The 16676-nt window shown below is 42.3% G+C and overlaps 1 protein-coding gene and 1 long non-coding RNA gene across 13 annotated transcripts in view; both read left to right on the top strand.

Annotated features, from left to right (window-relative positions):
- Positions 1-10737, top strand: part of TPM1 (tropomyosin 1) — a 72636-nt gene extending 61899 nt beyond the window's left edge. For 6 of the 12 annotated variants that reach the window (XM_067471224.1, XM_067471222.1, XM_067471223.1 and 3 more), the window contains 2 exons: positions 2672-2745; positions 10453-10542. In XM_067471224.1, the coding sequence (XP_067327325.1) occupies positions 2672-2745 (74 nt within the window). In that variant the 3' untranslated portion in view covers positions 10453-10542. Of the gene's footprint in view, positions 1-2671; positions 2746-10452 lie in introns of all 12 variants that reach the window. The other 6 variants (XM_067471220.1, XM_067471228.1, XM_067471216.1 and 3 more) reach the window with 4 other exon arrangements.
- Positions 10738-10760: 23 nt separating this feature from the next.
- LOC137097599 (uncharacterized) lies at positions 10761-13719 on the top strand. The gene is made up of 2 exons (XR_010910291.1): positions 10761-10917; positions 10984-13719. It is a non-coding gene; the product is annotated as an uncharacterized lncRNA (long non-coding RNA).
- The last annotated feature ends 2957 nt before the right edge of the window (positions 13720-16676 follow it).

The raw sequence follows: 16676 nt of genomic DNA, 5'->3' as shown, positions 1-16676 counted from the left end.
TTGAGTATTTGTGCCAAGTTTGGTCCAGATCCATCATTGTTTGAGTCCACAGTGCTCTCTGGATGTAGGTGAACTACAACTCCACAACCCAAAGTCAATGCCCACCAAACCCTTCCAGTATTTTCTGTTGGTCATGGGATTTCTGTGTGCCAGGTTTGGTTCAATTCCATCGTTGGTGGGGTTCAGAATGCTCTTTGATTGTAGGTGAACTATAAATCCCAGCAACTACAACTCCCAAATGACAAAATCAAATTTTTTGAGTGAAGTACATACACTGGGTTGTTAAGTGTCTTGTGTCCAAATTTGGTGTCAATTCTCCTGATTGAGTGTTGTCCCTAAGATACCTCATTAGGACATTGTGTATATGCAGGTATTCCAAAATCTGGGAGAAAAAAATCCCAATAGTGCAGGATTTCCAGTGTTGGTTGGGTTCAGTGCTGTCTGGATGCAGGTGAACTACAACTCCCAAGTTTCCAGGGCAATGACCCCCAAACTCCGCCTGTATTCACGTTTGGGTACCTTGGGTCTGTGTGCCAAGTTTGGTCCAGATTCGTCATTGGTGGGATTCAGAGTACTCTGAATGCAGGTTGAACTACAACTCCCACGCAAGTAGGTCGGTCTCCCCACAATACCTCCAGTATGCTCTGTTGGTCACCAGGATTCTGTGTGTCATGTTTGGTCCAGATCTGTCATTAGTGGGGTTCAGAGTACTCTGAATGCAGGGTGAACTACAACTCCCACGCAAGTAGGTCGGTCTCCCTACAAACACCTCCAGTATGCTCTGTTGGTCATGAAGGTTCTGTGTCCATGTTTGGTCCAGATCTGTATTTGGTGGGGTTCAGTGCTCTCTGGATGCAGGTGAACTACAATTCCCAGAGCAGACACCCCCAAACTCCGCCTGTATTCACGTTTGGGTATGTTGGGTCTGTGTGCCAAGTTTGGTCCAGATCCGTCATTGGTGGGTTTCTGAGTACTCTGAATGCAGGGTGAACTACAACTCCCACGCAAGTAGGTCGATCTCCCCACAAACACCTCCAGTATGTTCTGTTGATCCTCAGGGATCTGAGTGTCATGTTTGGTCCAGATCCATCACTAGTGGGGTTGAGAGTGCTCTGAATGCAGGGTGAACTACAACTCCCACGCAAGTAGGTCGGTGCCCCCACAAACACCTCCAGTATGTTGTGTTGATCCTCAGGGTTCTGTGTGTCATGTTTGGTCCAGATCTGTCATTGGTGGGTTTCTGAGTACTCCGAATGCAGGGTGAACTATAACTCCCACACATCATCATCATTATTATTATTATTATTATTATTATTATTATTAGATAATTTAGATATTGATTGTCGCCATTGGTTGTGCATCGCATCCCCTTTTGAATTTATGTCAGTATTCTGGTCCATTATTATTATTATTATTATTATTATTATTATTATTATTATTATTAGATAATGCAGATATTGATCATCGCCATTGATTGTGCATCCACTCCATTATTATTATTATTAATATTATTAGATTATGCAGATATTGATCGTCCCCATTGGTTGTGCATTGCATCCCATTTTGCTTATTATTAGATAATGTAGATATTGATCGTTTCCATTGGTTGTGCATCCGCTCCATTATTATTATTAATATTATTATTAGATAATGTAGATATTGATCGTCGGTATTGGTTGTGCATTGCATCCCATTTTGCTTATTATTAGATAATGTAGATATTGATCGTCGCCATTGGTTGTGCATCCGTTCCATTATTATTAGTATTATTATTAATATTATTATTAGATAATGCAGATATTGATCATTGCCATTGGTTGTGCATTGCATCCCATTTTGCTTATTATTAGATAATGTAGATATTGATCATCGCCATTGGTTGTGCATTGCATCCCATTTTGCTTATTATTAGATAATGTAGATATTGATCATCGCCATTGGTTGTGCATTGCATCCCATTTTGCTTATTATTAGATAATGTAGATATTGATCGTCGCCATTGGTTGTGCATCCGCTCCATTATTATTATTCTTAATATTATTATTAGATAACGCAGATATTGATCGTCGCCATTGGTTGTGCATCGCATCCCATTTTGCTTATCATTAGATAATGTAGATATTGATCGTCGCCATTGGTTGTGCATCGCATCCCATTTTGCTTATTATTAGATAATGTAGATATTGATCGTCGCCATTGGTTGTGCATTGCATCCCATTTTGCTTATTATTAGATAATGTAGATATTGATCGTCGCCATTGGTTGTGCATCGCATCCCATTTTGCTTATTATTAGATAATGTAGATATTGATTGTCGTCATTGGTTGCGCATCGCATCCCATTTTGCTTTGATGTCAGTATTCTACTCAATTATTATTATTATTAATATTATTATTAGATAATATAGATATTGATCGTCGCCATTGGTTGTGCATCCCATTTTGCTTTATGACCATGCTGTGGTGGCGCATGGTTATTGTTAGATGATGTTGTTCTTGGGTGGCGCACGTCTTTCTCGCTTCCCTTACCTGCGGGGTGACCTGGGCTGTCTTACCTGTGGGGCCTTCCTTTCTGCTTCCCAGGTGAGCCTTTCTCTCTGTGCCTGACCTTCTCTCCTCTGCCTCTCTTCTGCTTCCTCTGATGCGCTCCCGTGGCGTCCGTCCGCACGCAGACCAAGTCTATCAGCAACTGGAGCAAAAGCAGCGCCTGACTCACGAGCTCAAGCTGGCCCTTAATGAGGACTGAGTAGGAAGAACCCCTTTGCCATGCTTGCATCTCTCCGTCATGCATAAGACATGCGTGGTCCATGCGCAAGTGTGCTTCATACGAACACCATCACTATCATTCACTCCATCTATACAGCAGACTTAATGCGGTTCGATCCCACTTTAAACTATGGGAGCTGTAGCTTGCACACTTTGGCAGAAAGAGGAGGGCCCAGGATCCCTCTCAAACTGGATCCGGTGAAAGTGGTATCAAACTGGGCTAAGTCCACAATGCAGATACACCTTACATCCCTTGGGGAAGAGGCTTCCGTATCAGTTAAAAGTGGTATCAAACTGGGTTAAGTCCACATTGTAAACGCACCCCAAGTCCGTTAGGAAATATGCTTCCGAATCAGTTAAAAGTGGTATCAAACTGTGTTAAGTCCACAGTGTAGATGCACCCAAGTCCCTTGAGGAAGATGCTTCTGAATCACTTAAAAGTGGTATCAAACCGGATTAAGTCCACAATGTAAATGCACCCCAAGTCACTTAGAAAATATGCTTCCGTATCAATTAAAAGTGGTATCAAACTGGATTAAGTCCACAGTGTAGAGGCACCCCAAGTCCCTTGAGGAAGATGCTTCCGAATCACTTAAAAGTGGTATCAAACTGGATTAATTCCACATTGTAAACACACCCCAAGTCTCTTAGGAAAGATGCTTCTGTATCAGTTCAAAGTGGTATCAAACTGGGTTAAGTCCACAGTGTAGATGCACCCCAAGTCCCTTGGGGAAGATGCTCCTGAATCACTTAAAAGTGGTATCAAACCGGATTAAGTCCACAATGTAAACACACCCCAAGTGCCTTAGGAAATATGCTTCCGAATCAGTTAAAAGTGGTATCAAACTGGATTAATTCCACAATGTAAACGCACCCCAAGTCTCTTAGGAAAGATGCTTCTGTATCAGTTAAAAGTGGTATCAAACTGGGTTAAGTCCACAGTGTAGAGGCACCCCAAGTCCCTTGGGGAAGATGCTTCTAAAGTGGTATCAAACTAGGTTAAGTCTCTAATGTAGATGCACCCCAAGACCTTTGGGAAAGAGGCTTCCATAAGCAGTTAAAAGTGGTATCAACTGGATTAAGTCCACAGTGTAGATGCACCCATTGGGGGGCATTTGTAAAGGATTTCTTGCTGATTCCTGTTCGGAATCTGGCTTGCAATCTCTCTCCAATATCTCATAGAAATCTGATTTCAATCAACTTTGCGAAATAAAGGGACTTATTTATTGATAACTCCTGGATCCTATCAAAGGCATGTTTGTATGTTGCGTGGTTTCCGTGTCACGTGTTCATTGTGTGCATGTGGCGTTCTGGTTGATTGCAATGTTTGAAAACATAACATTGACATTTTTACATCATAATTCATGTTATTACATCATAACGTTAGATATTTATAATAATGGATTAATAATGGCAGGATTTGTTCGGGATTGTTATATTTTTTTATTATTATCATAAGCCTCAATGAGCAAAGTAATGGGTTGTTGTAGGTTTTTTTCAGACTATATGGCCATGTTCTAGAGGCATTCTCTCCTGACGTTTCGCCTGCATCTATGGCAAGCATCCTCAGAGGTAGTGAGGTCTGTTGGAAGTAGGAAAAAGGGTTTATATATCACACCATCTGCAAAGAACTCGACATCTAATCACCTCTCAACAAAAGATTGCCCCAGGCAATGCTAATCAAGGTGGTCAGTTGAAACCTTCACATCTAGCTCCAGCAGACAAGAGTCCTTTCTCCCACCCTGGTCATTCCACAGATATATATATATATTCACACCATCCGCCAAGAACTCGACATCTAATCACCTCTCAACAAAAGTTTGCTCCAGGCACTGTCAGGCCATTATATGCTAATCAAGGTGGTCAGTTGAAACCTTCACCCCTAGCTCCAGCAGACAAGAGTCCTTTGTCCCACCCTGGTCATTCCACAGATATATATATATATTCACACCATCCGCCAAGAACTCGACATCTAATCACCTCTCAACAAAAGTTTGCTCCAGGCACTGTCAGGCCATTATATGCTAATCAAGGTGGTCAGTTGAAACCTTCACCCCTAGCTCCAGCAGACAAGAGTCCTTTGTCCCACCCTGGTCATTCCACAGATATATATATATATTCACACCATCCGCCAAGAACTCGACATCTAATCACCTCTCAACAAAAGTTTGCTCCAGGCACTGTCAGGCCATTATATGCTAATCAAGGTGGTCAGTTGAAACCTTCACCCCTAGCTCCAGCAGACAAGAGTCCTTTGTCCCACCCTGGTCATTCCACAGATATATATATATATTCACACCATCCGCCAAGAACTCGACATCTAATCACCTCTCAACAAAAGTTTGCTCCAGGCACTGTCAGGCCATTATATGCTAATCAAGGTGGTCAGTTGAAACCTTCACACCTAGCTCCAGCAGACAAGAGTCCTTTGTCCCACCCTGGTCATTCCACAGATATATATATATATTCACACCATCCGCAAAGAACTCGACATCTAATCACCTCTCAACAAAAGATTGCCCCAGGTAATGCTAATCAAGATAGTCAGTTGAAACCTTCACACCTAGCTCCAGCAGACAAGAGTCCTTTGTCCCACCCTGGTCCTTCCACAGATATATAAACCCTTTTTCCTAGTTCCAACAGACCTCACTACCTCTGAGGATGCTTGCCATAGATGCAGGCGAAACGTCAGGAGAGAATGCCTCCAGACCATGGCCATATTAAAAAACTCAAAAATTACAACAGCACAACAACAGAGAGGAAACAAACAAGGACATCTAATCACCTCTCAACAAAAGATTGCTCCAGGCACTGCCAGGCAATCAAATGCTAATCAAGGTGGTCAGTTGAAACATTCCCACCTAGCTCCAGCAGACAAGAGTCCTTTGTCCCACCCTGGTCCTTCCACAGATATATAAACCCCTTTTCCCTAGTTCCAACAGACCTCACTACCTCTGAGGATGCTTGCCATAGATGCAGGCGAAACGTCAGGAGAGAATGCTAGAGGCACTGCCAGGCAATCAAATGCTAATCCAGGTGGTCAGTTGAGACATTCACACCTAGCTCCAGAAGACAAGACTCCTTTGCCCCACCCCGGTCATTCCACAGATATATAAACCCATTGTCCTAATTCCAACAGACCTCACTACCTCTGAGGATGCGTGCCATGGATGCAGGCGAAATGTCAGGAGAGAATGCCTCTAGAACATGGCCATATAGCCCGAAAAAACCTACAACAACCCAGTGATTCCGGCCATGAAAGCCTTCGACAATACATTAAAGGGACTTATTTAATGATAACTCCTAGATCCTATCAAAGGCATGTTTGTATGTTGCGTAGTTTCCGTGTAACGTGTTAATTGTGTGCATGTGGCGTTCTGGTCGATTGCAATTTTTTTTATCATAACATTGACATTTTTACATCATATTATTACATCATATTAATGTTACATATTTGTAATAACTGATTAATAACGGCAGGATTTGTTCGGGATTGTTATATTTTTTATTATCATCATCATCATCATAAGCCTCAATTAGCAAAATAGTGTTTGCTAGGCTTGGTTGATCAAGAAAAAAATTGTTTCTAAACTCGTTTCGTATCTCGGGGGCGCCCGCGTTTCTAATCTGAGAGGATTTCCAAAATTTCAAATTTCAAAATTTCGATATTTACAAAATTTCGTAAATATACGAATCGATTCGTTAATGGCGGATGCGATTGCGCAATACGCGAAAAAATCCTCCCAACGGGACGGGGGAACTTCTGAAGCTTCCCTCTCCCTCTGTGGTTGACGGTTGGCGTGATACAACTCACAAGTATATATATTATATTATATTATGTTATATATATATATATATATATATGGAGGTAAATTTCAGGCAAAAATTGGTATGATAAGAAACAAAGATGGCAGGGACCTAACAGAAGCTGAAGAGATCAAGAGAAGGTGGCGAGACTATACAGAAGATCTGTATAAGAAGGATAACAATATCGAGGATAGCTTTGACGGTGTGGTGAATGAATTAGAACCAGACATCCTGAGGAGTGAGGTTGAATGGGCCTTAAGAAGCATTGCTAACAAGGCAGCAGGAGATGATGGGATCATCAGACTTGCAACAAAGATCCGCCTAGTCAAAGCCATGGTATTCCCTGTAGTCACCTACGGATGTGAGAGCTGGACCTTCAAGAAGGCTGAGTGAAGGAAGAGAGATGCTTTTGAGCTGTGGTGTTGGAGGAAAGTTCTGAGAGTGCCTTGGACTGCGAGAAGATCCAACCAGTCCATCCTCCAGGAAATAAAGCCCGACTGCTCATTGGAGGGAAGGAGACGAGAGGGAAAGTGGAAGTCCTTTGAAGGCCACATCATGAGGAGACAGCAAAGCCTAGAGAAGGGAATGATGCTGGGGAAAGTGGAAGGGAAAAGGAAGAGGGGCCGACCAAGGGCAAGATGGATGGATGGCATCCTTGAAGTGACTGGACTGACCTTGAGGGAGCTGGGGGTGGTAACGGCCGACAGGGAGCTCTGGCGTAGGCTGGTCCATGAGGTCACGAAGAGTCGGAGACGACTAAACGAATGAACAACAACAACAATATTATGTTATATTATATTATATTATATTATTTTATCAAAAGACTGTCCCAAGCCCATAGCACGTCCAAAAGCAGAAGATTAAGTCAGAATGAGATGTCCACCCAAAAACAATCCCAAGTCAGAACGGAGTCCGCACTTACAGGAATCCAGTCTTTAAAACGCTTTAGAACGGCTTGTCTTAACCCAGCTAAACGTCTTCCTATTATTATTATTATTATTATTATTCTATATTATATTATATTATGTTATATTATATTATATTATATTATATTATATTATATTATATTTTTAAGAATGGATGGCCATCTGTCAGGGGTGCTTTAATATACAATTATATGAATATAATATAATAACATACAATTATAACAGATAATATAATATAATAATATACAATTATAATAATATAATATACAATAATAATCTATATATATAAAAATGGAAAGGGCGTTCAACGGGACAGCAAAACGTGAAAACCCCCTGACGAAAACTCGCCAAATTTGCCGTGCACATACCTCAACCCACAAGGTATGCACAACGCGAATCAAAATTCCAAACAACGTTTCAACAAACTCACAATTACAAAAACCAACTGAGCATGCGCAGTGCCCAGGGGAGGAAGTACACACGCAATGCACTCTGGGAACTGTAGTTCTAGAACGTTGCCTGCTCGCTGGGGGCCAAACGGAGAAAGGAAGGAAGGAAAGAAAGGAAGGAAGGGAAGGTGGGAAGTTGAGAAGGTATATGAAAGAAGAAAGGTAGGAAAGAAAGAATAAAGAGAGAGAAGGAGGATGGAAAAGAAGGGAGAAAGGAAGGAAATAGGAAAGGAAAGAAAGATAGAAAAAAGAAGAAGGGGAAGGGAAGGTGTCAAAAGGAAGGAAGGAAGGGGAATTTGGGAAGAGGAAGAGAGGAAAAAAAGCAAAGGAAGAAGAGAAAGGGAGGGAAGAAAAGAAAGAAAGAAAGAAAAGGAAGTCTGGAAGTCAAGAACGAAGGAAAGAAGGAAAGAGATAGAGAGGGAAGAAAGGAGAGAAAGAGGAAGGAAAATAAAAAGGGAGGAGGAAGGAAAGAGGAAGAGAAGGAAGGAGGAGAGAAGGAAGGAGGAGAGAAAGAGGAAGGAAAATAAAAAGGGAGGAGGAAGGAAAGAGGAAGAGAAGGAAGGAGGAGAGAAGGAAGGAGGAGAGAAAGAGGAAGGAAAATAAAAAGGGAGGAGGAAGGAAAGAGGAAGAGAAGGAAGGAGGAGAGAAGGAAGGAGGAGAGAAAGAGGAAGGAAAATAAAAAGGGAGGAGGAAGGAAAGAGGAAGAGAAGGAAGGAGGAGAGAAGGAAGGAGGAGAGAAAGAGGAAGGAAAATAAAAAGGGAGGAGGAAGGAAAGAGGAAGAGAAGGAAAGAGGAAGAGAAGGAAGGAGGAGAGAAAGAGGAAGGAAAATAAAAAGGGAGGAGGAAGGAAAGAGGAAGAGAAGGAAAGAGGAAGAGAAGGAAGGAGGAGAGAAAGAGGAAGGAAAATAAAAAGGGAGGAGGAAGGAAAGAGGAAGAGAAGGAAAGAGGAAGAGAAGGAAGGAGGAGAGAAAGAGGAAGGAAAATAAAAAGGGAGGAGGAAGGAAAGAGGAAGAGAAGGAAAGAGGAAGAGAAGGAAAGAGATAGAGAGGGAAGAAAGGAGAGAAAGAGGAAGGAAAATAAAAAGGGAGGAGGAAGGAAAGAGGAAGAGAAGGAAGGAGGAGAGAAGGAAGGAGGAGAGAAAGAGGAAGGAAAATAAAAAGGGAGGAGGAAGGAAAGAGGAAGAGAAGGAAGGAGGAGAGAAGGAAGGAGGAGAGAAAGAGGAAGGAAAATAAAAAGGGAGGAGGAAGGAAAGAGGAAGAGAAGGAAGGAGGAGAGAAGGAAGGAGGAGAGAAAGAGGAAGGAAAATAAAAAGGGAGGAGGAAGGAAAGAGGAAGAGAAGGAAGGAGGAGAGAAGGAAGGAGGAGAGAAAGAGGAAGGAAAATAAAAAGGGAGGAGGAAGGAAAGAGGAAGAGAAGGAAAGAGGAAGAGAAGGAAGGAGGAGAGAAAGAGGAAGGAAAATAAAAAGGGAGGAGGAAGGAAAGAGGAAGAGAAGGAAAGAGGAAGAGAAGGAAGGAGGAGAGAAAGAGGAAGGAAAATAAAAAGGGAGGAGGAAGGAAAGAGGAAGAGAAGGAAAGAGGAAGAGAAGGAAGGAGGAGAGAAAGAGGAAGGAAAATAAAAAGGGAGGAGGAAGGAAAGAGGAAGAGAAGGAAAGAGGAAGAGAAGGAAGGAGGAGAGAAAGAGGAAGGAAAATAAAAAGGGAGGAGGAAGGAAAGAGGAAGAGAAGGAAAGAGGAAGAGAAGGAAAGAGATAGAGAGGGAAGAAAGGAGAGAAAGAGGAAGGAAAATAAAAAGGGAGGAGGAAGGAAAGAGGAAGAGAAGGAAAGGAAGAGAAGGAAAGAGGAAGAGAAGGAAGGAGGAGAGAGGAAGGAAAATAAAAAGGGAGGAGGAAGGAAAGAGGAAGAGAAGGAAAGAGATAGAGAGGGAAGAAAGGAGATAAAGAGGAAGGAAAATAAAAAGGGAGGAGGAAGGAAAGAGGAAGAGAAGGAAGGAGGAGAGAAGGAAAGAAAAAGGGAAGGGAGGAAAGACGGAGAAAAGGAAGAAGAGTAAGAAGGAGAGAAAGAGGGAGGGAAGGAAAGAAAGAAAGAGAAGGAAGGATGGAAGCAAAAAGCTAAGGAAGGAAGTAAACAGGTAGAGAAGGAAGAAAGGAAAGAAGAAAACGGAATGAAGGAAGGAGTGAAAGAAGGAGAGAAAGAGGGAGAGAAGGTTGGCCACAGCAACCCGTGGCGGGTAAAGCTAGTTAATTATAATAATACATACGAAAATAATTACGAAAATTGGAAAAATTGTTTCGATTCTTAATTACTCCTCACAGTATTCCTGCATGGCTCGATATTGGATCGAAAGCTAATTTAAATACGAATTCATAACGAGTTTAGAAACGAACGAACACGATCGACCAAGCCTAGTGTTTGCTGTTTCCGTTTTGCTGTTTTGCTTGCCTTTTGCGCATCGATACACGGCTTTAAATGACCATATTTTGCATTTCTTTCTTGGTTCGCAAACGCAGAGAAAGTGGCGCACGCCAAAGAAGAGAACCTCAACATGCACCAGATGCTGGACCAAACTTTACTGGAGTTGAACAACATGTGAAAAGGAAACGAAACAACACAAAAACAAATTTGCATCCCGACTTCGCTCTCTCACTTTGCCACGGATCGGTTTGTTTTGACACCCGCTTGCCATGGGATATTTCCCCCTGAAAACAAGAAAAGTGTCGCATATTTTAAAATATTATTATTATTATTATTCTCTCCACTTTTGGCACAAAACGGGACACAAAAACGGGGCAAATATGGGAAAGTATAACATCTAGGTTGCGGGTTTTGTGCCGAATTTCCCAAATGCAAATGGATCTATCCCTGCAAATCTTGCACGACAGCAAAGATCAATTATTGGAAAGACAGGGAGGCATTGATTATTGATCACCTAAACTTTTTAAAAATTTGCATTAATTCAGTTGCGGATAGAAAAGGTCTTTAGGCACTGCACCCAGTGTGCCGATCACCACTGGGACCACCTTGACTGGTTTGTGCCAGAGTCTTTGCATCTGTATATGCAGAAATGATCAATCATTGGAATTGGTTATTGATTGGCAAAAAGAGATATTTGCATAGTCTATTAATTCAAATCCTTGTTGCAAATGGAGAGGACCTTTCATTTATATATGAAGCAAATATTGATCATTATTGGAAATTGGATATTCTTGTGTATGGAGCAAGGATCAATTATTGGAATTGGTTATTGATCGGTATTTGCACAGTCTATTAATTCAAATCCTTGTTGCAAATGGAGAGGACCGTTCATTTATATATGAAGCAAATATTGATCATTATTGGAAATTGGATATTCTTGGGTATAGAGCAAGGATCAATTATTGGAATTGGTTATTGATCGGCAAAAAGAGATATTTGCATAGTCTATTAATTCAAATCCTTGTTGCAAATGGAAAGGACCTTTCATTTATATATGAAGCAAATATTGATCATTATTGGAAATTGGATATTTTTGTGTTTGGAGCAAGGATCAATTATTGGAATTGGTTATTGATCGGTATTTGCACAGTCTATTAATTCAAATCCTTGTTGCAAATGGAGAGGACCTTTCATTTATATATGAAGCAAATATTGATCATTATTGGAAATTGGATATTCTTGTGTTTGGAGCAAGGATCAATTATTGGAATTGGTTATTGATCGGCAAAAAGAGATATTTGCATAGTCTATTAATTCAAATCCTTGTTGCAAATGGAGAGGACCTTTCATTTATATATGAAGCAAATATTGATCATTATTGGAAATTGGATATTCTTGTGTTTGGAGCAAGGATCAATTATTGGAATTGGTTATTGATCGGTATTTGCACAGTCTATTAATTCAAATCCTTGTTGCAAATGGAGAGGACCTTTCATTTATATATGAAGCAAATATTGATCATTATTGGAAATTGGATATTCTTGTGTTTGGAGCAAGGATCAATTATTGGAATTGGTTATTGATCAGCCAAAAAAGAGATACTTGCATGGTCTATTATGTTGCTGATAGAGAGGACTTTTCACCAAGATATGAAGCAAAGATCAATAATTATTGGAATTAGATAGCCTTTTCACTTGGATATAGGAAGCAAGGCTCAAATATTGGAAAACCAGGGAGGAATTGGTTATTGATCGGCAAAAAAGACATATTTAAATCCATGTTGAGGATGGAGATGACTTCACTGATATATATGAAGCAAAGATCAATAATTATTGGAATTGGGTAGCTTTTTCACTTGTATAGGAAGCAAAGATCAATTATTAGAAAGCCAGGGAGGAATTGAGTATTGATCAGTATGCCTTGTGAATATGGAAGATCTATTAATTGAAATCCATGTTGCAGATGGAGAGGACTTTTCACCTATCTATGAAGCAATGATCAATTATTGGAATTGGTTATTGATCGGCTCCCCAAAATATATATTTTTTGCAAATAAGGAAGATAATTATATGGTCTGTTAATTCAAATCCATGTTACAAATGGAAAGGACTTTTCACCTATCTATGAAGCAATGATCAATTATTGGAATTGGTTATTGATCGGCTCCCCAAAAAAATATATATTTTGCAAATAAGGAAGATAATTATATGGTCTATTAATTCAAATCCATGTTACAAATGGAAAAGACTTTTCACCTATCTATAAAGCAATGATCAATTATTGGAATTGGTTATTGATCGGCTCCCAAAAATATATATATTTTGCAAATAAGGAAGATAATTATATGGTCTATTAATTCAAATCCATGTTTCAAATGGGAAGGACTTTTCACCTATCTATGAAGCAATGATCAATAATTATTGGAATTGGCTATAGATCATCAATATATAATATTTGCATGGTCTATTACATCAAATGCAGATGGAGATGATCATTTGCTCATATATGAAGCAGAGATCAATAATTATTGGAATTGCATATACCTTTCACTTGTATATGAAGCAATGAACAATTATTGCAAGTGTATTGATTGGTTCTATATATGTTGCATGGTCTATTAATTGAAATCCATGTTGAGGATAGAGAGGACTTTTCACCTATATATGAAACAAAGATCAATAAGTATTGGAATTATTGTAAACGAAGCAGAGATCAATACTTGGAAAACCAGGGAGGAATTGATCATTATTGATTGCCAAAACAACACCAAAAAAGATATTTGCATTGGTTATTAATGTTGCAAATGGAGAGGACTTTTCACTTGTACATGAAGCAAAGATTGATGATTGGAATTGGTTATTGATCGCAAAAAAGAAGAGATATTTGCATGGTGTGTTAACGAATTCTCATTGCAGACATAGAGGATGAAGCTAAGATCGGTTATTGAAAATCCAAGAATTATTGATCGGCATATACTGCAAATAATAAAATGTATGTGTATGTGTGTTCACTCCCACGATTCAATCCGTTGGTCCTGTTCAATATTTTGAATTTTTGGGATTATTATTTCTCCCCAATACAACGAGCCACAATGCACCCCACGTTTTAAATATATATATTTCCTGAATATTCTGATTCCACGGATGGATCCCTTCTGTTTTGCCCGAAGCGGAAAGGGAACCCCCTTCGATTTGGAGATTTGACACTTGTTTTGTTCGCCACACTTTTATTATTATTGTTGTTGATGTTGTTGTTTTTGCTCTTGTCGTCTGGAGAATCGTTCTCTGTATGTAAACGTTGTATACTTGATAACGGAATTAAAAAAAACACGCACTCAAGGACATTTTTATATAAAAAAACAAGTTGCGGTGTCTTTTATTTGGATCGTTTTCCGGATCTGATCCTTCTGGTCATCCTGCTCCTAAATAAAAGTAATACTAATAACAGAGTAAAATAGTAAATAACATTGACTCAAGTATAAGCCGAGGGGAGATTTTTCAGCCTAAAAACGGGCTGAAAAACTAGGCTTATACTCGAGTATATACGGTGAGAGTATATACAGTGAGAGACGGTCTGGATGAGGGCGAACAAATTGAAATTGAATCCAGACAAGACAGAGGTCCTCCTGGTCAGTCGCAAGGCCGAACAGGGCATAGGGTTACAGACTGTGTTGGACGGGATTACACTCCCCCTGAAGACGGCCCTAGGTAATTTTCAATGGTAAGCAAACAGTATTTTGCCCCCCCCCCCCCCCAAATCATTGATATATATATTTCTGTTTGTCGTGGGAGTTCTGTGCGCCATATTTGGTTCAATTCCATCATTGGTGGAGTTCAGAATGCTCTTTGATTGTAGGTGAACTATACATCCCAGTAACCACACTTGTCGCATTTGCACCCTTGCCTGGCCCGCTTTGGGTCCGGAGGCATGCCTGAAGACCCCGGCATGTGCACCAAAAGTCACCTCTTCTCCTGACTTTCTCCTCAGCCATTGGGACCGAGAGAGAGAGAGAGAGAGAGAGAGGTGGAGATGCCCATCTTTCCTGAAGGTAGGCGCAAAAACAAAGGAGGGAGCGGAGGTGGGAGATACCTCCAGCCGGAGGGGCTCTCTCTCTCTCTCTCTCTCCTCCTGACTTTCTCCTCAGCCATTGGGAACAAGAGTGAGAGAGAGAGAGGTGGAGATGCCCACCTTTCCTGAAGGTAGGTGCAAAAACAAAAGAGGGAGCAGAGGTGGGAGACACCTCCAGCTGGAGGGGCTCTCTCTCTCTCTCTCTTCTCCTGACTTTCTCCTCAGCCATTGGGACCGAGAGAGAGAGAGAGAGAGAGAGAGGTGGAGAGGCCCACCTTTCCTGAAGGTAGGCGCAAAAACAAAGGAGGGAGCGGAGGTGGGAGATACCTCCAGCCGGAGGGGCTCTCTCTCTCTCTCTCTCTCCTCCTGACTTTCTCCTCAGCCATTGGGAACAAGAGTGAGAGAGAGAGAGGTGGAGATGCCCACCTTTCCTGAAGGTAGGTGCAAAAACAAAAGAGGGAGCAGAGGTGGGAGATACTTCCGGCTGGAGGCTCTCTCTCTCTCTCTCTCTTGGTCCCAATGGCTGAAGAGAAAGTCAGGAGAAAAGGCGACTTTTGGTGCGCACGCCGGGGTCTTCAGACATGCCTCCGGACCCGAAGCAGGCCAGGCGTGGCCGTTCCGCCCCTCGGCCCACCCGCAGATTGGGGAGAGGAGAGGAGGCGGGTGGAGCGCCGGGGGATCGGGAAAGGGAGCCGGTCATGGGGAAGGGATCAAACGCGGAGAACGATTGAGTGCCGGCTCTGCTCGTGCACCCAGTGGCCGGGTGGAGCAGGAACGAGAGGGGCGAGGCGAGGCTCAAGGGCCCGGCCCCTTTGGGAAGAGGATCGCCCGGCAGCGAGGCAAGAAAGCCGAGGCTCCCCCCGGACTGCTAGGGCTGTTGTGAGCCGAGGGGGCGCTCCTCAAGTGGCGGCCGAGGGGCATTTACAGAGACGCCTCTGCGCCCCTGGCAAAGAAAAGTGTTCTGCGACTGCTTACTTCGCGTAATGGATGAGCCGCCCCTGCGTACGGCTGTACCAGGAGCTCCAACATTATTTTCTTTCTGTTATCTGTTTGCAGTCATAGGGCAGGCCACCTGCCTATCATAATTAAGCTTTGGTTCCGCCCCTTGTTCAGGGCTCTGGGAGGGAAAGGAGCCATTTTTGGGCAGTCTCACATAAGGAAGCTAAAGTATAGGACGTAGATCAGCTCGTCCCCTAGAAAAGCTTCTTTTCTCAAGAGCATCCGGGGAAACAGAAATTCCGGGGGAAAGGTCCCAAGGCTCTGGCTGAGAGCTCACAGCCTCTCAGCCTTACAGCAATCAGAGGGAAAACAGCCCTGAAGTTTTCAAAGAGTTCTCTGAGGGAAAACAGCATTACAGATCCACTGAACTCCAGCTGAAATATCTACAAGCCTCGGTTGGTAGGTCTACTCGATGCCCAGACGCATTTGGAATCGGTAGTAGGACCCACACCGATGAGGCCTAGATAGTAAACAGCCTGGGAGAGGTTAAAAAGGGTTTTTTCCTACAGAGAAAGTACAGTTAATCAAAGTCAGGTACCAGTTCCTTGAGGACTAGACTAAGAAAGCCTTGAAGTGTTGTTTGAACCACTGAAGATTGGTTGTTTGTTCCATAATCTCTCTCCTGCTGATGTGTTCCATACTGGGCATGCATACTCAGCAGCAGAGTAGCACAGCGCAAGGGCAGATGTCTTCACTGTGTCTGGTTGTGCTCCCCAGGTTGTGCCAGTCAGCTTTTGTATGATATTGTTTCTAGCACCCACTTTTTGCTTGATGTTCAGGCAGTGCTTCTTGTAGGTCAGAGCACGGTCCAGAGTGACTCCTCCCAGGTATTTGGGTGCGCTGCAATGCTCCAGTGGGATTCCTTCCTTCCCAGGTAATAATCCTCACAGCTTGGGATACTTGTTTGTTCTTGAGGTGAAAGGCGCATGTCTGTGTTTTAGATGGGTTGGGGATCAGCTGGTTTTCCCTGTAGTAGGCAGTAAGAGCACCTAGAGCTTCGGAGAGCTTCTGTTCAACCATCTCAAAGCTCCCTGCTTGAGCGGTGATGGCACGATCATCAGCATAGATGAAGCTCTGTGTCCCTTCTGGCAGTGGCTGGTCATTTGTGTAGATGTTGAACATGGATGGAGCAAGGATGCTCCCCTGAGGCAGGCCGTTCTTCTGTTTCCGCCATCTGCTTCTCTGGCCCTGGAACTCAACAAAGAAGCTCCTGTTTTGTAGCAGGTTTCCTATGAGGCGGGTGAGGTGGTCG

The sequence above is a fragment of the Anolis sagrei genome, chromosome 9 (genome assembly GCF_037176765.1).
Source record: "Anolis sagrei isolate rAnoSag1 chromosome 9, rAnoSag1.mat, whole genome shotgun sequence".
NCBI lineage: Eukaryota > Metazoa > Chordata > Lepidosauria > Squamata > Dactyloidae > Anolis > Anolis sagrei.
The sequence above is the reverse complement of the archived record's forward strand: the minus strand, read 5'-3'. Positions and strand labels throughout refer to the sequence as shown.